Source organism: Diadema antillarum, unplaced genomic scaffold (genome assembly GCF_040938485.1).
Source record: "Diadema antillarum isolate AM-2024a unplaced genomic scaffold, OU_Dant_1.0 scf00000017, whole genome shotgun sequence".
Lineage (NCBI taxonomy): Eukaryota > Metazoa > Echinodermata > Echinoidea > Diadematoida > Diadematidae > Diadema > Diadema antillarum.
The window spans coordinates 1,800,201-1,827,045 of NW_027270906.1; the positions used below are offsets into that span (position 1 = coordinate 1,800,201).

General features: G+C 39.9%; 2 protein-coding genes across 2 annotated transcripts; one reads left to right on the top strand and one right to left on the bottom strand.

The window, feature by feature from the left end:
- Positions 1 to 290: 290 nt before the first annotated feature.
- Positions 291 to 1,997, bottom strand: LOC139725528 (uncharacterized). Its single transcript, XM_071636614.1, has 2 exons — positions 1,007 to 1,997; positions 291 to 382 (listed from the first exon to the last, which is right to left on the bottom strand). Exons 1-2 carry the CDS (start codon positions 1,995 to 1,997, stop codon positions 291 to 293), a joined length of 1,083 nt encoding a protein of 360 aa, XP_071492715.1.
- Positions 1,998 to 5,651: 3,654 nt separating this feature from the next.
- On the top strand, positions 5,652 to 26,845 carry LOC139726309 (cytosolic endo-beta-N-acetylglucosaminidase-like). Its single transcript, XM_071637380.1, has 13 exons — positions 5,652 to 5,733; positions 13,219 to 13,414; positions 14,091 to 14,239; positions 15,049 to 15,203; positions 15,803 to 15,951; positions 16,742 to 16,907; positions 17,876 to 17,979; positions 18,527 to 18,635; positions 20,474 to 20,667; positions 21,346 to 21,488; positions 24,501 to 24,705; positions 25,309 to 25,432; positions 26,031 to 26,845. The coding sequence occupies exons 1-13, from the start codon at positions 5,655 to 5,657 to the stop codon at positions 26,439 to 26,441; spliced, it is 2,184 nt and encodes a 727-aa protein (XP_071493481.1). The 5' UTR covers positions 5,652 to 5,654; the 3' UTR covers positions 26,442 to 26,845.

The following is a 26,845-nucleotide window of genomic DNA, read 5'->3' on the forward strand; positions in this document are numbered from 1 at the left end:
TACCAGAAGACAAAATTTCTAAATTGATGTTTCCAGACTCAAGATATATCCTGCAAAACACAAACAACAATCCCACAGACAATAAACTTATAAAAAACATAAGGTCCACAACATAGTACTGTATAGGTTACAAAACATGATTTGTACAACAGTGAACATGACCATTATTACTATTTTTGTGCTTTTGTGCAATACAATACCAGCCCACTGGAGCACAAGATGGCTGTCAAGTCCTTCAACGAATCCCAACCTTGCCTCGACCTCTGACCTCTGACCTTTGCAATGATGCCTTAGCTGCCTTTGGCTTGCTGCCTCTCAATCACCATGGCATCCCAAGCCTTGAAGATCCTCTGTCTGATAACAACGTCCTCATTCCATTTGCCTGCGGAAGAGAAAACAGTGAGATCGATGCACAGACTAGACAAGAAAGTTGTAGCTTGAAATCACACAGAAGCCCTGTTTACATTTAATGTCCTTGTAAATATTATTCTTTCTGGAAAAAAAAAAATCCAAAACTGTTTCATAACAGTGCAATTTGGAGATATTCACAGAAATATAAAATTGATAGATATGCTTGTTGCTGTATTCAACCTGCTTCTGCGTTATATGTTACATCATTGTACACCTGTAGAACAGGAAAAAAAAAACTCTGATACAATTTGGACAAGCACTATAATGATGTATCTTTGAAAAAGAAGTTCACTTCTTGCAAAAAATGAGATAATGATGTACACTTCATTGTGCTGAGTAAGGTTTCACTGACAATTAATGTCAGTCCACTGAATGACAATTAAATGCTGTCATTTTACCAGTACAAATTAAATGACTGCATTGCACTGAACTCCAATTTTGGAGTTGGTAGGTTCCACTGAATTTGGACCCTCAACATTTATTCCACAAGACAATAACAGAGACAAGAATATTATCTAATTCCTGGAAAAAAAAATGACAAAACAGGAAAGTCTTTACACCATTTTGTACCTGAGTACTCATTGTTAGCACTTACTGTCTGCATTCCTGAGGATGGCAAATTTGGGAGGGTGTGCCTGCACAGACTTATCATGGATGTCCTGGGTGAATGAAGACTTATACAGACTCTTCACATGGCTGTGGGACACACCATTGAAGATGTCTTGTTTCAAGGACGTGCCAAGTGCGTCGTACATCGGATCTGTCTTCAGTTCTATGTTGGTCTTCACACTGGGAAACTTGGACATGATCAGGGGCCCAGGGATACGCTTCTCCTGGGGTGTTGGACCACGAGGGAGCTCCTCACGTTGCGTCATCTGTTTGCACAGTTCCCGACCATGGAGTGCACGTATGTTGTCGGGAATGGTTTCGGTCGGGAAGGCCATGTGGCCATGGCCAATTGCAGGCACCGGTTGCCTGGTGGGTGGGAAAGACTCCCGCAAAGCGCGCAAAGAGGGGTCCTTTCTCCCAAAGGATTTTCCATTAATAGGGTCCCTTCTCCTGAATGAGCCTCCTTTACCAAGGATGGTCCCTGCCTGCTTGAAGTTACCATGTTGGTAGGGTCTCCGGTAGCGTTCATAATTGTAATCCGGATTAGCATCGATGCCCAGGTTGCTGTTGAAGTGTTCAGTCAAAGCAATGTCCCTAGAATGCAGCTTAATATCCTGCTGGTAAGGTGCGTAGTAAGACTTGGGCTTGAAGGTCAGGGCCCCATCTGGTATGCCTGACATGATCGTGTCTGGATTGGGCTTGAAGTGCAAGGCCTGGTGGGAGGCTTCGGCCAGGTCGTTCTCGGCAAATCGTGCCTTGTGCATCTGCCTGGCCACCTCTTGCTCCTCATGTCTCATGACACCGGACGTTTCCCTGGGCATGAAGGCAGCCAGCTTGTCCGGCTTGGTAGGCCGCGGAGGCAGTGGCAGTTTCTCTGCATTTACCACGTCTTCCTCATTCTTGACTTCCATCACAGTCCCAAACAGGCTGCGTGGAGCAACTGCCTGTGTACGTTTGGCCTTGAGGTTAACAGCCATGGTGAAGCCAGAGTTCAACTTGATATGATACACTGTAAGTGTCTGTTTTTTGGCGAGTCTCAGTCTGAAATGATAAGAAACAAAGTAAACAAGAATGTTTTATGTGATTGTCAAGGTACATTTGTATAGCGCGCACACACACACAAAAAAAAATGTAATTTTCTCAGAAAACTTTATTACAACAATTTACCTACTCCAGTAGTTTATCCAATAGGATAGCTCACTTTCCATTTAGACTGTAATTTGACTTTGACTTTACTTGTGACTACATTTGCATGATTTGGTAGCCCACAATATTGTCATAACACCAAAGGTTAGTGCATCGATTACACAAAGAGCAGTCATTAAGCATCCATACCCTATTTTGCTAAATTGCGAGTATGTGACACATCAGACATAATAAGTTCATCACAAACAACCAGCGGCCAAATGACAAACTATAGTTCACAGTACAGGAGAAATGTGGTACTGAGGCAGACATAAATGATAACAATAATAATAGAATACATACAATAATAATAGAATACATACAATTTCCACGGCACCATTACATTTTCCATTCTGACTAAATACTCAAGGCAATTTATACCACAGCAACAAAGACTGAAAATACAAGTACAGTTGAACCTCTCGTATCCGGACAAGTCGGGACCGGGGCTCATCCGGATAAGGGATTTGGCCAGATACGGGAGACTCAATGCTTTATACATGTACATATACATACACATGTACTGATGTAGCCCATTGTAGTACCACATGTACTAATGTGTATACTGCAACCTTTTCATTGTTACACTCAGTAACAGACCCCAAAATAGAGGTTTGTGTTTGCAAGAATGAAATCATTTTCTTTTATAGATTCTTGGGATGATTTACCTAAATAATTATTAAGAAATGTATCAAGTATAAATTCATGTGTGTTTGTGTAGGAGTTCTCATGGAGTTGGGAATCCCCCTTTCCTCCCGTAATTATATTAAAAAAAAAAAAAAAATCACGGCGAGATTGCGTCCGTATAATAGAGAGATCCGGATAAAGGGAGGCCAGATAATAGAGGTTCAACTGTACACATGTCATGAAAGAAGAAGAAAAAGAAAAAAAAAAGCCACAATGTGTCTTTGCCTTCAAAATGCAGTGTCAAACGAGTAGGATTTTAGGTTTAAGACAACTATTCCTATTACTCCTAAACTGCACATGTGCACCTGCCAACTAATAATAGTATCTCATCCAGAAAAAGACTACTGTATACTGCAAATATTTCATGAGGTTTTTATTTTCACAAATTTTGCGAGTCAGGTGCTATTCGCGAAATTAAAGACAAGCGAAAAAAATTGACTCTGATTTCAATATGAATGTGACGTAATTGGTAATGGTATGCACATTTCTCCGTTCAGTTCTGTACTCTACGATTGTGAATTTAACCACTCACGAAATCACTGGGAAGACCAGATTCGCGAAAATTTAGACTTGCTAAATACATGGCATATACACTATTATTCTTGATAATTAGATTGAAACACTTGCAATTATGATTGTGGTTTCACCTCACACGTTAAATATCCGCAGTATAAATATGCTAGTTGTAGTCGACAAATCTATAGAACCAATCAGTGTAGAAATCAATGGAGACAGTTAAAAAAAAAAAATGTCCACTTGTAATTGTCTGGCTAGAAAGTCTAGAAAATTCCCATTATAATATTAATATTCTACTAGCATATCGATTGTCTAAGTGTTAGAGGTCTACTTCATGAAAGTGGAAAGTTGCTGACAGTAAATTTGAATTGAAGGAAAGACTTCCTTTTGCGACAGCCACCTAGAATTGATGTATAGAAATCTATTATCATGGGCACATGGCTCCCTGCTCCAGATTGAGCCAACCTTCTAAAAGCGGGCAATTCTTTTGAGTCTTGTGTCACCCTGCACTTTAACAACAATACATGTAGCTGTTAGGAATACAACAGTGAGGGGTCCGCGTCACCCTAGCCTAACGTTATGCGTTAGGAGTAGGACACCACAGTCCAAATCGATTACTGAAGTAGTATAGTCTAGACTAGCCTACAAAAAAAAAAAAAAATAGATTTTATTAAACATCTTTCCAAGCTGTCTGTATCTAGACGCTCTTTTTTCTTTCTTTTTTTTTTCGAACTGGCTTGCTGCCGCAAAAGGTAGCCCGACCCAGGCGCTGTCAAGTGTGGGTTAGTCTGTTACTTGTGTGTACCATAGTTCTAGTACGCTGTGCAACAGCGACTGGGCTGTGTATAGTTTTAAGCAAAAGGAAGGCTAACAACTATGAACCAGGCCTGTCTATACGGTAATCTTGCAAACCGATATCAACAAGTTATTGTCAAAACTAGCCCAGATGGTGCCGGTGCGGCGGAGGTAGCCGCGACACACATCGCTGACCAAAGCGATCAGCGCGCGTCGCGTCGCGTCATGTGGTGTTTACCTGCAGTAGGCCTACTACAGGGGAGACACGTTGCTCGGGAGTAAAGATGAGATGTCCAGATGACGATGACGAACTCAAAAACTGTTTACTATTTCAACAGACATAGTATCTGGGCTCAATAAAAGATCAAGACATCTTCTTCACACTCACAGGTGTGAAGAAAGAATAATATGAAAGTGATTATGGAAATAAAAATGTAATCAACAGTACACAAAATGAATCACCCAAAACAAATCACCCGAAACTCACCCATCGCTTCACGTTGCTATGGAGGAGAATCGAAGACACACCTTCTCTGGTTTAGCTGTGTCTGGTCTGTGCAGCGATCATGGCCAATTTGTTGTTTATTATCATCTAAGAGCAAGGTACATGGGTTAAAAATATTTGCAAAATTTATAAATAATATTTCTAAATTATTTGTGTCCAAAATTATAGTGTAATATCAATAGTGCTATTTTTTGTAATTTTTTAAGCCAATTGCAGTTAAAGCTTTTGATAAAGACTTGTTATGGTACGCAGCATACCCTAATTGATTGGAAGATTCTTGTCAAGCTTGTGAATTCGTTTTTCGCATTTAAGGAGTTATGATTTCTCTGAAACAAAGCTTCAGAAAAAATGTATTTCACTATAAGAGAAAGATCAATATCGAAAATTTAAGTTATGGAGGTTTTTCTATCATTTGTTTGCTTTAATAAAAACAATAACGAATACTTTATTCACTTTTTCGTGTTCCATACTTTTTGCCTACACCTAACTAGCTGACACACTAATTTTTAATCGTATTAGATATGTGAACGGTACTGCGCTCAAGCAATATACAGCAACTATGTGACATTCAAACCAAAGTAAACTGGGATTCATTTATTGAGCTACTTATCCCCACTTTATGAATTTTTGTTGGTTAGCAGGTCAAAACTTCCAATAGCAATAGAAAACTTGAGTAATTTTTATATTGATCAGGTTGATGTCGTAAGATTTGATGCCTATGATGTTGTGCTCTCTTCGATCCAGAGTTGTGCAATCACTTCACAGCGTCTGAAAATAACGTCTAGCTTCACAAACAAAATTATGACGCCTTCGTATGTTTATCACAGAAATTTCTCCCATTGCCCGATGAGACTGCTACAACTCAGTCACCAGGAGCTAGCGAACGGACAGGGACTGCCTATATTTTTCTCAAATAGTTAAACATTTACATAATAGAATTTGAGCCATGTCTTCGTCAGCAGACCCAGGTTCTCTTGCAGCTGAATTCAAGTCCAAAGTTAAAGTAACAGATTTTCCTGATCTAGGTAAGTATGATAACCCTGGGCATACCTCATGACCTGGGGCGCTCCATTGTTGTTACTGTTGAGTGTTAGTTTTATGTATGGGATCACGGAGTACGGAGTGTGATGAGTAAAATTTTTAACAACGCTTCGCTTCGCGTTCGATAGGTTATGAAAATGATAACATGATAAGGTCTTACTCTTATTTATCCAGGGTAGCCTCAGTACCTCACCGCCTCATCAGTGTTTCCACTGCCAGAGAGGGCAAGGCAATTGGGAGTAGGGAGTAGAGTCGTATCCACCAGAAATTTGAAATAAATTTATGTCTTAATCATGTTAATGAATATGATGCAGGGCCGGATTCAGCAGGAATTCTGTAAGGGGGGGGGGGGGGGGGGGGGAATGGTTGCGCCCCCCTCTAGATCCGCCACACCAGGTAATCTGTCGTAATCTGGGATACAGTCTAGCCTGACCAGACACTGTGCTGCGCACAGGGTCTGACATGTGTTAGTGTTTCAACGTTGTAAACGACCGTCACTATTGACGGCAAAATCACATAAAGTACCTTTTATTTTGTATGATTTTAAGAGTAATATAATTGCAACACTTACCTACAGCATATTTTCCTGGTGGTTGAGTTGAATTCGGCGTTTTGTTGGTATCCAGACCTTATTGTTGAATTTTTCGGAGTAGATCGTGCGGTGGCATCTTTTCCTTCGAGAGCTTCAAAAAATCAACAAACTACCACGCATGCGCATTCAGAAGTGGTTGCTTTTTACCTACGCCCGTGCGCCCGTGCGTTTCATGCATTACGTAAAACTTGTAGTAATACGGTAATTGACGCTAGATCCGCGCGTGCTGCACCAGCAATGATTTGACCTTTTTTAGTCGGGGTCATCCGACTATCTCATCACTTCCGCCCCGACTACCTACGTTGTAGTATACGAGAGTGAATGCCATTCATATAACACGCAGATGAGGAGTGAAGCAGTAAGGACGTTTACAGACCTGATTTCAGCCACAGATTTCGGTAAGTTTTTGACGTAATTAACCCAAAAATCGCATACCGATTATTGAATGATGGTCATAGATTACGATAATTCCATATATTTTAGTTTTCCGCGATTAATAAAGATATTCATGAAGGAAACAGTGAACCATAACAACGTCTGCGAAGGAATAGAGGTGCAGCGCTGTCGCGTCGCGACAGCGGCTGCATGTAGTTAGGATACAGTCTACAGTGTTGTGTAGCGCCATCTGTACAATGTTGTAATGCCGACTATTTTCTCATCAGCGCTGGCGATAACGAACGCAATGCCGATTTTCCTTCCATGTTAACTTTTAAACAGCAAAGAGTATGGTAGGTGTGCAACCCACCGACCGGGTGCATAACGACCGACCGCGCATTATAATGGCATTGCGCGTACAGAAAGAAAATGTACGCATGGGACTACGCGCAACAGTGTTCGATTCTTCACTGGGCTACGCTACCGAGTAAAATGAGGCGAAAACAAATAAGTATTCCCTCTAAATTAACGAAATTTAGCAAAATCGAATAAGATTTATCGTGTAACTACATATAACTAGGCCGGCAGTGGCCTACCTTTGCTGACTCGTTGTTAGATGTAGAGTATCCTTCCGTAATAAATTTGACGATTTTGACCGCAAAATTGTCACCGCCGCTTAATTGTACGATCGTGCACACATGTTACACATGTGCATACACATGACATAATTATTTTGTCGCCCGCTATGACCGTACGAGTTGATGTAGAAACGAGAAATGAATGTGAAAAAACAAACCGACTCATCTAATTTATTTCAATTACGATGAAAAGTTTCCTAATGAAAATCAATTCAAATTCATCAAACATCCTTCAAAAGTAATATCGAAGGATTCAAAATATATTCAAATATTATTGGGGAAAAAATGACGGCTAGAAAAAAAACAGCGGCCTGTCGAAAAAACGCATTTAAGTGCCCTTTATACGTATTGTCAGGGTGGTCGGTTGAAATGAGCAGGGCAACTGAGTGCGGAAAAAATGACACCCCACGCGTTCGAAGCCGCCATCTAGAGCGCGTACCTCAGATCGCATTTTCAGTGCGTGCTTGTGAATCCGGAGTATTTTCTCCACACGTGAGTAAAATTTCAGGCAAAGTGTGAGATTTTTCACGTTTCTATTGATAGAATAAACGTTAGGTAGCCGGTATTATGAACACCCAACCATACAACAGAGCATGTATGATGTAGATGAGAAAAAAAGCTATTATTTGCATGCGTTAATTGTTGCATAATTACAAACAAGAAAACGTTTTTGTGCATAATAATACTAAGAATTATTTTGCATATCTTTGGTAACCCAGGGTAGCTTCAGGGTAGAGCGCTGAAAAAAAAAAATAATTCAACAAAATGGGGAATTTTCATTTTGTACCCCAGCCCCAGGGCAGGGTACCAAATATTCAAATATGAAATAGTTCAATCCGCTCTTTAGAGAATTCTAAAAGTTACAAAAATGGTCCAGTCACCCTATTGCACTAACTTAGTAGATCAATCTAATAACAAGTTAAATGCCGCAGCGGTATTAGTGTATAATAGCGAACAAACGAAAAGCTGATGAATATGTTCATCTAACATAACCTTCCTTATCTTACTGCAGCTTTATAAAGTAGAGTCGGCATTATTCAGTTTCTTTATCTAGTGCAGTGGGTAAGCCTACCACCAGTATTAAGTCACCTACTGGAATTTGAATTGGCCACTTTAACTTATCACTAATCACAAGCCAGTATGGCAGTAAGTTCTACTGTCACAACACACACAAATCACTTCAAGCTTCATGTGACATACTAGCACTGTCGTTCACAATAGGAAAGTCCCTTACTCCCCTTCAAAAATCCATTCAGAGTCCCAAATTTCACTGTCAAAAATGCAGAATCGAATCGGCACAACTTTTCCAAAGCGCACGAATTACTGTAAAACGAGGAATTTTCGCGTGCATTTTAATTTCGCGAATTTCGCGAGCGCCAAAATTCGCGAAATTAAAATGCAGGCGAAAGTTTTTGTCTACACTTCATGTATTGAACGCCAGTGGCAATTCGCGAAAATTTCATGCCACGAAAAAGGCTGTCGGCTCCAATTCGCGTAAATTTCATGCCGCGAATATATCATGTTTTACAGTAAACCCAGTTTTAAGAGTACGGGTTGCCAAAAAAGCACTAGTAAAAATCAAGAAATAGTCCTTCTCTTGCGAGTTTTTTTTCTTATCGCAAGCTCAGAGTGTGATGGTATACATAAAAATGCAAAAGTAAAACAAAATCTGTGTACGTGCTGATGTACAACCTGGGTTGAATACAAGGCCGACTTGCCAGAATTTAGTCACCAACGGGCGCCGCAGTGTCCCTGATGCAATTTTGCGCCAGCAAGGTATAGCGTGGTGCATTTTTTAGCGGCCTCGAACATGCATATCGCCTGATGTTCATACCAAATTCTGATTGCGGTGACCATATTCTGTGGGGGTTTTCAAGGTGATGTATTTTGGGATTTTGTGAAATTCTATAAGGTCAATAGCACAATCAGGGTGTGCAAATGCGTAATGGGAAAAATGAGAAAACTTGGTGAAAATGTGTTTTTTGCTGTTTGTTGTAGCTGAGTGTACAAATGTTCATTTCATGTTAAAAAAAGAATCAAAATTGTACATTAAAATGCGCATAGTGTCAAATTACATTGAAATGACTAATGTATTGGAAAAAATCATTAAAAAAAGAGAAATGTTTTTTTCGTCCGAAATTGCTTTCACATATTCCTTATAAATACCCCTTTCATTCACCACTAGCACATAACCATGACATATCACAAAATATGAATTAATGTGACCATATTTTCACTACTCAGAATAGATGATCGATTTCGTAGGCATTACTTCAAATTTATATAAAACCACTTTCATATATTTTATAATATTTCACTTTTGCCAAAGAGTGAAGAGGTGAAACTTTCAGGAATAGGTAACAGACATGTGCTGGCCATTGGTGAGAAGATTTATGAAAGTAGGGCTGGTATGTTGGAAGATATGATATTTTTCATCAAAAAATTATCTTTATAGATTGACCTTAAGTATTCATATATGTGCACATAGTATTTGGATCCATTCTCACAAACTTTGTAAACACAGATAGCGGAAGGATCTCTATGAGATTTATGTTTACTTGAGTTGTTATCCAAGCTGTGACACTCAAACAATGGTACATTAAGCCAAAATACTATGTCTTTGCTTATGATATCTTTTACAAATGAAAAAGCATTGAAATAAGATCACTAAACACATATCATATGGCCTTCATGCAGTAGAAAATGGGCATGGATCAGTATTATTCTTCCTCAGCAATTTGTAAATATATGAAAAATGAGTTCTTATTGCTCAAATTTGCTCAAATTTTCACACAATAGATTGCTACATATGAACAATTCATGGCTAAATAACCAAGGATATTGAATAAAAGGAACGGATTTTCCAAGTTGTCATATTAGGATATACCTCACTGAAAATACTAAAATACGGCTGCACTTATTTTCCTCAGCATTTGAAAATGGCTCAAAACTCAAAACTGGCGGAACTTTCATTGGCAAACAGCACACCACTTTGTAGTGTGTCAACAGTATTTTCCGGAAAAGCAGAAAAATAAGCTGTTTCTCCATGTATAGCTGTACAGCATGGGTTAAAAGGTCACAATGTCACAGAAATAAGCCAGCATTACACTCCTACCATGACAGGACTTTGGACCTCATAACTTTCTCCAGCAGAAAGGACCACTGTTTTTTATTGCATGCAAGCAATGTCAGGAAAAAATCCATTGATTTGATACCAAACACATATAGGGGTAGACTTAAAATTCGGACCTCAAATTTTGATTTTACGTAAGTTGTAAAACGCTTTTTTTGATGCATTACATGGCTTTTGAGGTACTTTTTGGTAATTAATCTTCAGTAATTAACAGTAAATGAGAGGAAATTATCTATTGTATTACCACATGTGATTATTGATGTAATAGGGTGCGTTCGAACGCTCTAAAGCGAACCAAAGCGAACTGAACTAAAGCGTACCATACCGAACTGTGCCAGTTTTGGAGCATTCGAGCGCTCTGTGGAGAAAGCGTACCTCACAAGTTATTTTTAGAAAAGGTCATGCTTGTTTACAGCAAGAATGTCATTCACCTTGCGCTTGACCTACTTAGAGCTGTCCTGAACAAAGAGAATGATGTCTTTGCATTGTGACGTATGCGCATAATACGTGCATGCTTGACAGCGAACTTTTGGTACGCTTTTGGTATGCTTTTGGAGCACATCGTGAAGTGGTCCACTTTTGGCTTGGTACAGTACGGTACGGTACACTTTAGGAGCGTTCGAACGCTCCATTGGCGCGGGTACGGTACGGTACAGTTCACTTTAGGAGAGCGCTCGAACGCACCCTAGGCATGCTGCATGTGAATTTTGAAGTCAGTTGGTGCATTCTTTTAGAAGTTACAACAGTTTAAAGTGAGAAAACCATGATTGCATACCCTGATTGTGCTTATCACCGTAATGTATTTAACAAAATAAAAATTGAGATGAAAGAAATTTGATATACATTTGTACATACCTTTCAAGTTTGCTGCAGATATGATTAGTATTATTTTAGTGTAAAAGATATTGCAGAAAAGCTTAAATGACCGAATACTGGGGGTTTGCACTGTAAATGTTAGATGGTCTACCGTGTTTACAATAAATTTACTGGTAGCAGTGCTGCGATACAGGGCAGGGCAGTGCCAGTGATATCCCGGAATCGATGCATAGGCCTAGGCTTACTACTTAGCTACCAGCATAAATAGCATAATTTTCTCCACACCCTTTTAGTAAAGTCTTTACCATGTTTACCCTTGCCCCGGTTGTGCCACAATATTAAGACCTATGGAGATCGTCTTAAGGAATTTAGCTATCTACATGTACGTAAATTTCAATCTAAATATTACAGTTTAACACAAGCTGCCCATATAGACTGCAACAGCGTCTAAAATTTGATAGCCTGCTCAGTAGAAACCTTAGCCCAACCAGATGCCGTGCTGTACAGCAACACGGCTGTGTATTGTAATATAGAAACCTAGGGTCAAACCTTGGTGTTGGTGCTGATACAATGTCAGCATAATTATAGTGATAGACATCCATCAAAAAGATCCTGATTTTTATATGATGGCAACTCTGCTTGCCTTCTAGCCTCTGGATCACTGTGTATCTGCCCCACACCACAGCATCTTTTGATAGCATATTGTCATGTGAAATTTGTAGTACATTGTTAGTGAAGAATAATAATTTTAAAAAAGAAACACAAATATTGGCATAGACATCTATAACAAGTAGACGAGGAGGGTCTACAATCAATCAGAATCATGAGATCTTCAGACAGCCTGTGTAGACCCTGGAACAATCTTTTACTATGTATCTGAGCATGAGTGTAAAATATGAAAAGCCTTTGATTTGGTTATATCGTCACATACCAATGCATTGTTCTTGCTTGGACCACAGTTGTTTTTTTTTTCCTTCTCTTTGTTAAATGTTAACATTTTTTATATTTAACAATACTTAACATTGATCATACTGATTAACATTTTTACATTGGTAGTTTCTCTCCCTAAGTCTTACGTTAGAACTATTTTGAAGCCCTAAAGCTGGGTTTTTGTTTCATCTGTGTGGTAAATTATACCTGTAAGAACCCGATCCCTAACTGTAATCCCTACCGTGGCATAACCAAAACACTAACCCTATTCCTAACCCAAATGTTCATCCTAATAGGTCTTAGAAATCCAGTGCTCACAGACCTCATTTTTTCAACTCTCTCACCCTAATGAGCAACAATTGGCGATGTTGTATCCAGCCATTAACTTTCTAGCTCACCTGAGCTGAAGGCTCAAGTGAGCTATTGCGATCACTCTTTGTTCAGCATCTGTCGTGGGTCGTCCGTCATACGTCGTCCGTCGTGTGTAAACTTTTCACGTTTTCTTCTTCTAGAAAACCCCATGACTGATTACATCAAACTTGGCAGGTAGCGTTCCTAGGGGATAGGATATCAATTTGTTCAAATGGGCACCAAGCCCCTCCTGGAGGCCCCTGCCCCCCAAACTAAGGAATCTTTAAAAATGTTCTCCTCCAGAACTAAAAGTGATAGAGCTTAGTTAATACTATGAGTTAGTACATGAGTGTAGTTTCAAGTTTGTTCATCAGAGTGCCTCACTTGGCATGGGGGGGGGGGGGGGGGGGGTAAAATTTGTAGGACCAGAAAGCAGTGTAGATATTCTTATAGTTAGATTGGCAGACTTGTTTGAAAGTCTCACTTTAATGGTAAATGACACATCAGTCTGAAATATAATTTTGAACCAGGTATCCTGAATGTGTTTAAACTCAGTGCAAGTGTTTGATCTCTCTTTTTATTTCTTACTTTTGCCTTCATTTGTTCTCCTGTTTATTTATGTTTCTCTTTGCAGGTAATCGTTATGAGCCCAAAACTTCAGAACCCATCACCCAGCCTTTGAGAAACCTGGATGAAGTGTTGCTATGGCAATGTGGAGACGATAAATTCAATGTTCCGGTAACACCGCTTGCTACTCCAACAACTCCCGACAATCCCAGACCCAAGACTTTGGTTTGCCATGATATGAAAGGAGGATACATTGATGATAGGTAAGCTGTTTTATCACAAAAGATTTGTCCCACAGCTGGTACAGGGTTGTTGGATAGCATTTCACCTCCAGATTTGTGAATCGCATAAGATATGCCACATGGCAGTAATTAAAGTTTCCTCTCTTTTCGTGTGTTTGAAATTTGAGAGACAGAATTATCAACAACAGTTACTGTTCTGTCTGATGTACATGTATCTGCTGCCAACGTGGTGCCCTAGAATCAGTTAATAGGCTGATGTGCAACCTGATAATCACTGTCTTATATAGATATTTCTTTCATCATCTGTGTAAAATTCAGAATTTGATAAGAGAGCAACAAAACAAAAACTGACATTAAATGATTGAATTTATGTGCGGGCAAATACATGAAAAAAGAAACTAACAAACAAGCAAGCAAACAAACAAACAAACAGACATACATCATAGATAAAAAGCCACTCTAGTTTTCTTTATCTCCAGCATGGAGTGAGTGTCTCATGAAAAATGGTATGGGAATGTATTTTGAAAATAATATCAGCCACATAAGAGTTCTTACTGAAAAGCAATGACCACTAAATTGTAGTGATTTTGCATCTTGTTGAACATTTTTTTTTTTTCAATTTGAGATTTGATGCCATATGAAGTCATATTACTCCATGTAGCATTAATGTCTTATTCTGTTCCTGCCTCCTTGAAAGGTTTGTTCAGGGTGTTCCCATCAGCACAGCCTACCGCTTCTACCACTGGCAGTATGTCGACATCTTCATCTATTTTAGCCACCACTTTATCACCATCCCTCCGCCAGGTTGGACGGATGCTGCCCACAAAAATGGCACTCTTATGCTCGGTGAGTGGATGCTGCTATTCATATTAAATTATAAGGCCATCTCCAGATTTAGCTGGGCAGACTGAGTGTATCTATAATGAAGTCAGCAACTCTTAAATTCAAATGCTCAGATTTCTTCAAGAAAGTGTCATGCATAAAGATCTGTCCATAAGTACAGTACCGTATTATGAAGCATAATACAGTGCACTGTAAGTGAAGTTTAGTCTTTTGTGATTTAATTTCAGCCTGCTCCTTTTATGTCTTATCCATATTCATTGCAGTACATGTTAAAATTGAGGTTTTTTAGTTTAAATCCGCAAAATGTACTGAAAAAAGGTATCTTTCTACAGCAGAGATGAAAGACATTGGGATGGTCATTTAATCAGAATGAATTTTCAAAATTACATGAAAAGAAATGGAGTTAAAAGGCTGCATCTTCTTCCTGTTACTATCATTACATTGTACGTACAGAACACATGGATCTAGACAAGGCAATCTGTTTGACAAATACAGAATAACATTCTTCATGAATTTGTGGATGTATACATTTGCCCATGAAGGATCAAAAGGTCTTTCAAATTTTACACCTTACCACATAACCTGAAGAATATCAGGAGAAACATTTGGTCATAGTAGAAGTAGATTATCTGGGTTTTGTTTGTTTGTGTGTGTGGGAAGGAGGGATGATGTGTGTTTTAATGTGTCTTTTTGACAATTTCATATACCGGAAGCATATTTTTCAAAGTAGTATACAGTGCTATTGGTTTTGCGGCAAATGTTTCTTTTGTAGGAGATAAACGTACTCATGTGATTTTCATTGGATTCTTCAGGTACCATGATTACTGAGTGGCAGGATGGCAAAAAGCGATGTGAGGAGATCTTCCAGAGTGAAACTGCCTACAAGACCTTTGCCGATAAGATGGTGGAAATCGCAAAGTACTACAACTTTGATGGCTGGCTTGTGAACATTGAAAATCCTATTGCAGTAAGTGTTACGCTACTCAGGCATTGTACATTAATTTTTAAAAAAATGACTGCCTGCCTCTGTGCTAACTGTGCTATAAACTTTATTGTTTTATACATGACCATGTCAGTTACCTTATATCTGAAGAGTACCAGAAAATATCAAGCAGCAGTACATTTCACATCTGTGCTGATGAGTACAATTCCAAGTTATGAAAAAATAAAGACGGAATTATGTTCTGAAAGAAGATTCTTGAGGATGTACTCTTTTACCACCAACTGATTGTAGTACAATTGTACTGTCTCATCTGGTATGTCATTTGCTCGCCTAAATGTTTGACACTATTTATGACTACTGGTAGATGTTACAAAGGAAGATTGTGTGAACAGTATGTTTCTTAGCATTTTGATCAAATAAATATATATGTATATGTTTTCGTTTGTTTGTTTTATGAGAGATAAGTCACATAATGTAATCACCAGTATAATGAGTTTCATTGTTGTGTTTTTCATTGTCACATCGACGCAAAGTGCAAGGAGAACCCCGAAAGGCCAAACTTTCATGTCTGTGTTTTGCAATAAACACAGAACGGCTTTTCTCTCCTCTGTCTCTACCAACAGCCCAACCACATGCCCCAACTCGTCGGCTTTGTGGATTACCTCACCAAGCAGATGCACGCCCACGTTCCCGGGTCAAAGGTCATCTGGTATGACAGCGTCATCGCCGACGGCACCCTCCGGTGGCAAGACATGCTGAATGATAACAACAGGTGAGGGCGGTCTCTGCTCTTCATGTGCTTGATATGTCCCTTGGAAATATAGCCAAGTAACGGACGTAACAACAATAGCAAAGTTGACATTCAAAATCGTGAGTGGGAAATGTGTGATACCTGTTAGATATCCTGTGTCAATTGTTTTGTATTACATTCAGCTAAATTCTATGTCATTGTAATTTACCAGGGCTAATCAATGTCAATTACCCAGTGGCAGGCAGTACACAATGTTTCAGCTAATCTAACTGCACCTACTGTGACACATATATAGTTAAATGTTTAAAAAAAAGTTGTTAGTGTGTCATAGTAACCTTTGGTTCCAGTTGTCTGATGGAAGTAACTAAACTCTAGCTGTTAACCCGTTGAGGACAAGTCCTGAGTATACTCAGGCAAGCGTCTATGGGAAATGCGTGTTGTAGCAAAATCAAACCATCCTCAACGGGTTAAGCATATCTCACACATGCCAATGGAAATAAGAATAGGGAAAGAAGAGATTCATGTTCCATTTGGCTGCACAAACCTGAAATTCTGTTAGCAATCGAATCAATTTGAGGGAAAATATGTCCGTAAATCATCAAAATTGCAGGCTGAAAGCAGTCTATTACTAACCTTTTGTCCTACCCAGCCACCCCCCCCCCCCCAAAAAAGGCAAAAAACATTTGATGGAGGTTCCAAGTAGAAATTCTAGCAATTGTTGCATTTCCGTCTCAACTGAATTCTCTAGATTTTATACCCTAGTAGTAAGCTCATGAAGAGTTACTGATTGACTCATGCCTTTCCTCATCAGGCTGTTCTTTGATGTGAGTGACGCGATCTTCCTGAACTACACATGGAATGAGAACAAACTGGCTGCCTCGGTCCAGAACGCTGGGCCCCGGCAGTTTGACGTGTACGTTGGCGTGGATGTCTTTGGCAGAAACTGCTTTGGTGGAGGAGGGTGGAATACAAACAAGGTATGATGATGGAATCAAGTGACATTAACATTAGAGCTGTGTTTTCATTTGTAGGGTACATAAAGAGGAGGGGGAGGGGCTAGAAGGTTTTGACAGTTTTTCATGGGCTGACGCCCGTCCACATGCAAACCATTCAGTGGCCCAAATGCCACTTCCCAGTGACAGTGACAGTGGTAATCAAAGATGTATTGCAATGTCAAAGACAAGGCAAATTAATTCTATATGGATATCACATTTTGGTGAATCTATGTCGGACTTCCTAGTGTAACACCCTGTCGTGGTGTTGGTGCAGCTACATATTTTGTATCTGGTTGACTCATAACTCTGTGTCAGGTATCAAGGAGTATGTCATGCCTGGTCAAAGCAAGGAAAACAATTTTGCAACCATACCTGGTATTAGAAAAGTAGAATGTGTCATACAAGTTTGGTATGATTCACCAACTTATGTTTCTTCTTTCCTCATCACACAAATAGGGTGATTGTGTACAGATCAGATAGTTTGCAGAATATTCACCATTAGTGAGTAATGGAGAAATGTGCTAGGAGATGAAGTGTGTTTTATGTATTTCATTTGTGGTCCTTAAGCCTATCTGAAATTTTTGATTTAGATATGAAAGTGTGAATATGAATTGTATTAGATGGATGTAAAATGAAGCAAGTGACAGTTAACACTTTTGCAAATGGTGGGGTTTTTTTTATAGTTTTTTTTTTAAATTGAATCAACTTTGTAGTTTAAAATCTGTGAACTATTACTGACCAGTGTGTATATGTCACTGGACATGGCTCTTACCCCTTTGCAAGTACGTCTGTAACCCATTTGCGAGATTGCGTGTATTCACTTGCGTCTAAAATTGCCTGTAGAGTGACAAATCAAATGGACACCATGCACAGGGGGTCCCATGTGTTGATTCAGATTGGATCCTCGTTTTTTCCTATGGCCTCCTTTCTGATGCTGCCTTCCCCTACAGGCCATGGAGGTGATCAAGAGACACAACCTGTCTGCTGCCATCTTTGCCCCCGGCTGGGTCATGGAGAAACTGGGCGAGAAGGAATTCATTGCCAACCAAGATAAGTGAGTCTGGAGTTGCAAAAATAGTTCTGCATGCATGTCAGAGCTCTTCCATTGTACAAAGCTGATCTTGTCTCTTCAAGGTGGTTGTTCTCTGTATATTGATCGGGGAGTTGAAAAGCTCATTGTTCTGTACATCTTTCATGTACTTTTTAGTTCTTTCATTCTGTGACTCTCTGTATGTGTCCATCGAGCTTCATGAGTGTGTGTTGAAATATAATCCATCTGATTCAAATCTGTCCCTCTTTATATCATCTCTCGAACCATCTATACATCTAATAGTCTTTCCTGTCCATCCTGCCCGCGAAAAGCTCAATTTCTTCTTTTCATTGACATAGGCCTCCAGGGCAAAACATTTATTTGAAAGTAGCATAAGCGTAGAGGGCATTCTCCCACATTACTCAATTTAGCCTCCAGTAAGGAGCTCCTGAGTTGTCAGTCCATCATATTGGGTATTACTGGCAGTAATGAATTGTTTGGAGATTACCTTCCTATACCAATTACTTTCCTCCCAATTATTGTTTTAACTTACCTTCCTATATCACCCCAGGTTCTGGTCCCTGCTGCACCCCTACCTCTACACCCATGGCGTCTCTTCCCTCCCCTTCGTCACCAACTTCTGCAGGGGCTACGGAGAATTTGGATTCAAGTGTGGCAATGTGAGCACTACATTCCTGACTTAGTTATATTTCTTTTTATGCCTCCGCCACGAAGTGGTGCCGAGGCAGATTATGTTTTCAGGTTGTCCGTCCGTCCATACGTACATACATCCGTCCGCATTCGTTTACGCGATAACTTGAGATATATTGACCGGAATTTTACCAAACTTAGTTCAAGTATAAAGTATGATGGGGCAATTACTTGATTAGATTTTTGGTGAAATCGGCCAAAGGTCAAGGTCAAATCATGAAATTGTATTTGTTTACTCGGTAACTCAAGACTGGATCAAGCAAATTTCACCAAACTTTGTCCGAGGATGATGTATGATGGGACAATTACTTGATTAGTTTTTTAGAGAAATCAGACAGAGGTCAAAGGTCAAAGATCAAGGTCAAATCCTAAAATTTATCTGTTTATGTGATAACTCAAAACTGGATGAAGCAGCTTTCACCAAACTTGGTCCAAGGATGATGTATGATGGGACAATTACTAGTTGAATAGATTTTAGTGACATTGGCAAGAGGTCAAAGGTCAAAAGGTCAAGGTCAAATGCTGAAAATGTTGCTATTTCCCCCATATCTATGCAATGCCTGAAGGTATTTTCTTGAAACTTAGTGTAGACATGTACTACTGCGTAAAGATTCTCCAGAGAGTTTCATGTCATAAGGTCAAAGGTCAAAGGTTAGGTGAAAATTTTGCAATTTCACTTCTCTGGCAAATGGTTCAATATATCTTCATGGAACTTGGTACATACGCATGTACCGAATGGCAGGGATTATCTAGGGAACTTAGGGGTCATGGGTCAATAATTAGGTGGTCAAAGGTCAAGGTCAACTCCTCAAAATTTTACTACTTCCCTCATATACTAGTGTACATGCAATGCTTGCCTTATTAGTTTTAAAACTTAATATATACGTGTATTGCCTAATGGAGATTCACTGGGAAATTTCCCGCCAGAAGGTCAAAGGTCAAAGGTTAAGGGTCAAAGGCTAGGTTTGAATGCAAAGAAAAAATCTATTTTGTACTGTAATTACACTCTTTCTTTCTTCATACCTTGAGAATTACTCATTGCATTAAATAATAAAAGGGTCGGTCAGAAGTCAAGTAAAAATCCTCAATTCCCCAAATATGTGTACCTGCACTCTTAGACAATTATAGCAAACCCAGTTCAAGGAAAGTGAACATTCAAGATATTTCTGACAAACCTGTCATTTCAGTATTTTGCCAGTTATGTGAAACTGTCATCACACATTGTGAAGACATTGTACTATACACCTATTGGGAGAATCATGCATTATGGCGGAGTCATCAGTCGCCATAGCGACATTTCTAGTGTTGTTGTTGTTGCCCCGTGGTAATCGCCCTTTATTTATCTCAGAGAGTCTTAAACAGAAACAATTCTTACTGCAAAGTGTAATGAATATGATGAGCTTTGGCCCTTTGACCCAATCTTGAGTACACAATGTATGTATGCCCATAATTTTTATCATAGCTACTACTAAAACATTGAATAATCAGTGTATATGTACATTAATGACAGGCAATTTGTGAATCAGTTGCAATAAGAATGCAATGAGATTTGTAACCTTCACATGTATACTGTTTAACTGTATGTTGAAATTAGGGGAAATTAACAGTGACAGCTGTCCAAAATCTGAATATGACATTTGAAGTGACATCAATTTCAGTATACTGCATTTGTCAGTTGATTCAGGAACCGATAAAACTGTTCTAAAGCTTTTCGTTTTCAGCAGATCTCTGTTTTTCTAATTATTTGTTGCAATAAGAAAGTGAGGGAGAAATTGTCATGAAGGCTTTCCATCCTTGTCATATCCAGGAGGTGATGAAGAAAGCCTGGTGTAATTTCAGTGCCCAGCAGATCGTCCTGACCCACGGTCCCGAGCAGTTTGCTGACGTTGAGGGCGCTGCCAAGAAACAGACCTTGCAACATGTTGTGTCGGATGGCTTCAATGGTGGAGGCTGTGTTGAGATCCATGGCTCGCTGGCAGCAGGGCAGGTCAACAGGTGCAAGTAAGTTCAGAAAACCTTCCCAGAATTCTGCAATACTGAGTCCCTTTTCAGGACATGGTGTGTTATAATGAAGATGGCAGAAGTAAATTCAGAAAACCCTCCCAGAATTCTTACTGAGTTCCTTTCCAGGGCATGGTGTGTGATTATGAAGATGACAAAAGTAAGTTCAGCTAACTTTCCTGGAATTCTTACCGAGTTCCTTTTCGGGGCGTGACGCGTGTTTATGAAAATGACAGGAAAATGCCATGTGTTTCCAGTTGATGCAGTCTTTATTTGCATGAGGAGTTAGATAATATAATTGTCAGAATAGAACTGATATTTGATACATATTCAAATATACTATAAAATGAGGTTCAAACATTCATTTTAGTAGTAGTAGATAGTTAGGCAATGTTGTTCAGACTTTGCTGGATTCTGATGTGCCGAAATCACTATTTAGGCGTATGAACACTTGTCTTTTGTTATTATCTCTTTCATCTATGTAACATCCAGATTCTTTTTTTTTTTTTTGCACTTTCTCTGGAACATAATATGGAAAGCGCAAGAAAAAGGACAATACAGAAGTACATATATGTGTAAGATTTGCCCTGTGTAGTGCCAGAAGACTAATGATCCTGCCAAAATCTAGGGATGGTAGACCAGTTGTCATCCATGTTGATATTGCTTCCCCACCTCCAGGCTGTTCAGTACCGGTATCACAGGCTGTCACCCTCTTCTCGTGTCCTACACTCTCAAGCACGGTGACTCCTGCAGTGCTTGTCTCTACCTCACCAGCTCCAGCGGCCAGCTCACCAAGGATCTCATCCTCTGGAATAGTGTGGGCGAGTACAGGACCTCACGGGGCGGATATGTCTGCTCCACTTTCATATGATTGGCGCATTTTTTTTTTTTTTTTTTTTTGGATATAGACCGATTCAAGCGACTGTTCATGGAAGTGCGCCCTCTTAAGGCAACGCCATAACTGGGGGCCAAGCCGTGTGTGCGTGGCAAGGGTGCCAGCGGCAGCCAGTGCTTTTACCACCCGGCGCCAGCCAGCCAGCTAGCTATCTCTGGCGCTGGCAGCGATCGACGCATCTGGATTTGTGACAACTAGAGTCTATATTTTTTTGCTAGCTAATTAAAAATAAATAAAATTAAACAACTTATACCGACTATGAGCGAATGGGTAGATGACATACGGCTGTAGCCAAAACTTGAATTTCAAGGTAAATATCGGTACGATCCGTGAGTGTTTGTAGACTCTATTTCTTTGGCGATGACTTGGGTTCTCGCGTGTAAGCCCCATATCACATTTGTATAAGACCTGCAAGAGAATAAAAACCACTGGGGAGAATTATTGCTAGGCGCAGGCAGACGTCTTGCTAATAAGCCTAGGCTGTTGACAAGTTAACTGATATAATTAAATACAAATAATGAATAAGAATCTTGAGCTAGATATGGCGCAATAAATTGCAAGCTATCAGTTCACTTAACCTTTTTAAGGCAGGCTTTTGCCTTTACTCGGGAGTGTCGGGCCAGCAGGGTAGAATCTGTCTAACGTTAGATCTTGTCTAGAAATCTAGGCAAGAGTCCAGACTAGATCTAGACCTATTGACTTCTAGAACCCTACATCCTATATCATTTTCGGTTGTGGATAACTTCAGGCAAGCCTAACTGAGCAAACCAAACGGAATATAAATCTAGGCGTTTCTAGGCCGTACATGTATATGCCTAAATTTAAGTTTCGACTACGTCGCCTAATGTCTACAACCGAAACTTCTACTGTTTTAGGTCTAAGTAACCTTGCATAACATCACGCTAACGCCTAATATTATAATCTACAAAAGTGATTTTTCAATCATGCTTTCTTAGTATGATTATGAAACAGAATGCTGATGTTTGCCACCATCCATGGTTTAATATTTGTAAGTATCACTTTATCAAAAGTCAAATTCAGAGTTCCAGGCCAAAATTGAATAGGCCTATGGTCAATTCAGTGCTGAACATTGAAGAAGTGAAAACAATATAAGAATTTAACGTATCTTGAAACATTTATTTAGCTGTAGTGTAGGCTGTAAAATGTTTGTCATAATAATAAAGTATAGCCAGGAAGCGGATTCTAACTTTGGCAAGTAGGAGACCAAGGGAAAAAAAATGAAAAAAAAATTGGTGAATTATCAAATTCTTTGATCTAAAGTTGTCTTCTAAGATGAACAACATATTTTACGAATATGCAGTGATAACCTAATTAAATACAGAATCTATAGTAGACATAGTTTGTTTCGAAATATGTGCATTTTTATACATTAATTTTGCCTTAATTTATACATGCGTCAGCGGTGTCTGAATTTCACACACTGCCGTGCAACTTCCATTTCCATTTTTTTATGTTGTGCACCCAACAACTGCACAACGCGTTTTCCTGATCCTTCCTTTGAAGCTTTCAAAGTAGATCAATATGTCTGAATCACTCAATTTGTCCAAAAGAAAGGCATTTAAAGCCGCTGAATGACTTTTCCACACAGTGAGTAAACCAGGGCTCGACACTAACGGTGGCCCGGTGGCCCGGGGCCACCAAAAGTGAAAGTCGGGCCACCAAATTTCAAAAAAGGGCAAATTTGGTGGCCCGCCTCGGGCCACCAAAATTTTTTGAAAAGTATGTCAATAAATTCGTAACTTTTTGCGCCGGAAATTAGCAGTTAAATTTGTTTGCTGGATGAAAAGGACTGAATGAGTGCCTGAGAGTGAGTGTTGCAAGTTTGTTGAAGTTTATTAATGAGTAGATATGTCCAACTTCTAATTCTTACTATCATAAAACTTAAATATTTGACTCATTAAAAAAAAGGACTTTTAATGTTTTTTATTGTTTTTTTTCGGGACACCAAATTTTTCTCTCGGGCCACCAAAAATTTGAAATTTAGGATTTTGGTGGCCCCATCGGGCCACCAAACAAAAAAGTTAGTGTCGAGCCATGAGTAAACAATCACAATATTAGAGCGGCGCCAGCGGTCGCCGGCCGCGGCGCAGCGGCCGCGCCCGGCTAACTATGCGCGATGGGTACGCTAGGCTGCTGAGCTGCAAGTGCAACTCGCTGGGTAGCTAGCTAGCTCGCTGGAAGCCCCCCCTTGGCCCCCAGTTATGGCGACCGTTATAGCGCCGCTAGCGGCGGTAGGTGAATAGGTCATCGAAATTGAATCGGTCTATACTATGGTGGCAAAGGTTATGTAGAATGGATGGCTGGGGGATTCGGTGAATTATGACTTATGTGCATAATAGAAACAAAAATATTGATTCTTATTGCATTCTTGTCAAACACATCCATCTGGTCATTTAGCAGCCAATTATTACACTTTTTAAATATATCAACAACAAAAAAAGTCTTTCTAGGGCAGAAGAGATTTAGTCATCATTTCCTCTGCATCTAATCTAATCCAATCCAATCCAATCTAATCCAATCCCAATCCAATCCAATTCAGTCTAATCCAGTCCAATCCAGTCCGATCCAATCCAATCCAATCCAATCCAGTCCAATCCAATCCAATCCAATCCAATCCAATCCAATCCAATCCAATCCAATCCAATCCAATCCAATCCAATCCAATCCAATCCAATCCAATCCAATCCAATCCAATCCAATCCAATCCAATCCAATCCAATCCAATCCAATCCAATCCAATCCAGTCCAATCCAGTCCAATCCAATCCAATCCAATCCAATCCAGTCCAGTCCAATCCAATCCAATATCAATCCAACTCAATCCAGTTTGACTAAATTCAGTTCAGTTCCTCTGGGTCTACTCCCAAAACAGTAAAATATAATAATCATGTTTCCTTTCCACCCACCATGTCATGCAGACGAGGCTAAGGCTGGAGAGCAGCCCATGAGTGGTTCGGGCCTAAGGCTGTCAGCCCTGGTAGACCAGGACTCCATCCCAGAGTCGCTCAGGGCCTCCAGCCCCACAGTCTTCTCTCCTCTCGGCTCAACCTGCCAGAAGATCCTCCAGGATGCCTCCTTTGGTATCGACAGCTCCCTGGTGTCCACCCAGGGATGGATTACCAGGTAGGCCAGGCCCATCTCACAACTAGAAGATGATCGTGTGAATGAGAGCATTTTGGGAACTCTGCATTAGTACAGACAGTCTTCTGTCATTGCTTTTATCTATGCCTGATTTTTTGCTAGCCTTGAGGTTTTCGGTTGTCTTTGTTTACCGATTCGATTTTTTTTTTCCAAGTTCTTCAAAATAACCATTGTACCAGTGACATGTGCAAGATTAAAAAAGTTTCATGATAATTGAAAATTATAACGAAAAGGTGTCAGCAGTATTTCTTGTGTGTTTATGAAAACACAAAGTATCAGCAGGTCTGAGCAAAATTGTCTCTATGATACTGTATAAGCTGTTATTTTCGCTAGGGTTTTATTTTCGTGAATTTCGCGAATCACAGTTGGATCGCAAATTTAACTACACGCGAAAATGTCGCCAGACGCTAGAGTAATAGTACATTTAAATTGGCATAGGTGTCAATTCGCAAAAACAACATCTCGCAAAACAGTCTGTGACCTCCTCATTTGCGAAAATATCTGTATGAGAAAATAAAAGCATAACTATACAGTATTCAAAATGACATCAATCTTTCACTGTGGGTGTCTGTCTTTGCTTGCCAGGAACTACCTTCTTCCTGAATCAGTCCTTTCATCAGGGGCCAAGATTTCAGAAGTTGGCTTGCTGCTCTACTCAGCAGCGGGGAAAGCCGTGGATTCATACTCTATCAAGATTGGTGAACTGAAGGTATGTCAAGCAAGTTTATATTTTTGGTAACAATGATTTGTCAATAATTGTCAATAACTATCAAAGAGTCCATGTCTTTGGTCGTTTTGAAATATGAGATTTTAGATATCTGTAAGTATGTTTTCCTCCCTAAATCTCAAACGAGACTATGATGATACCTACCCCCACAATATGCAACTGTATTGCCTGATAACCTGTAATGGTTTACCTGTTATCATAGACAGTATACCGTATTTGAATATTGTATGGTTGTATTATGTACTGTTCATGCTGGTTATGTAAGAGCGCCATGAGCATCATTCTTGGTGGACTTCAGCACATTATAAGAGGCCACTATTATTATCATTATTATTACACCTAGTTTCTTTATAGCCTTAAACTAGGATGGTTACTTAAACCAGCCATTAATGTTATGTGATGTGAACCCTTTTGTCAATCAGAAGTACCGGTAGATTAGTTTTAACAGGAGATGATCCAAATACTGTTTTAATCAAATGGGTATGCAGTTGTACTAGTATCAGCTTGCATTCCATTCCTCTTCATGTATGACATAGTTTGCTTTGCCATTTTGTTGGGGTTTTTGTGTGTGTTTGTGTAGATTGTGGACCCGAGAAGCCTCCATGACCAGACACAGCAGGTGACCAACCTGACCTGCCAAGATGTCAGCTGGCACCCACCCATCTCAGAGGTCCTGGAGCCAGACACTGTGGTGTCACTCTGCGCCACCCTCAGCTGGTCCTACCCGGCCAATCAGGGCAACCACTTTGACATCTACTGCGCGGGCGTGGAGCGGGACCCCAACCAGAGTAGGGGCGTCGGCCGCAGCGACAGGATGTTCGTCGGGCGGGCGCACAGCAACACTTTCCGCGTCTGCCACCTGCTCGTCCCCAAGCTGGAGAAGGAAGGAGAGGAAGGGGCCATCGAGTTTTATGTCCAGCCAACAACGAGGGCGGGCTTCTCCGCTCCCCTCCTCGGCATCTCCAAGTGTAAAGTGATCTACACGAGTTAGGGAAGTTTCGAGAGTTGCAAGATGTTCACTTTGCCTTTGTTGGTGGAAGAAGCCAGTCAGTTTTGTTCTTATCCAGATATCCTTTGGTAAACTTTTCTCCATTGCCATAGGGCATTTAGCTTTTTGGTTGGTGTAGTTGTTGGGGTCTCCACACAGGGAGAGAGCTGGTCAAGTTGACAACTTTTTTTTCCTAGTTTTTATTCTTCTCCACACTCCATAATGTGTGTGAGAATAGAATTCACTGATTTATCTATCAGAGATTGAAGGGAAATAGAATGCCATAGTAGACACAAATTGTCATGTAATGGCATGAGAAAAAGGGGAAGAAATTTTCAGGATAAGCAGTTGTTTTTATTATTAGGCATTCCAATGTTCTGTCAGGATCATCTTTTCAGAACATATAT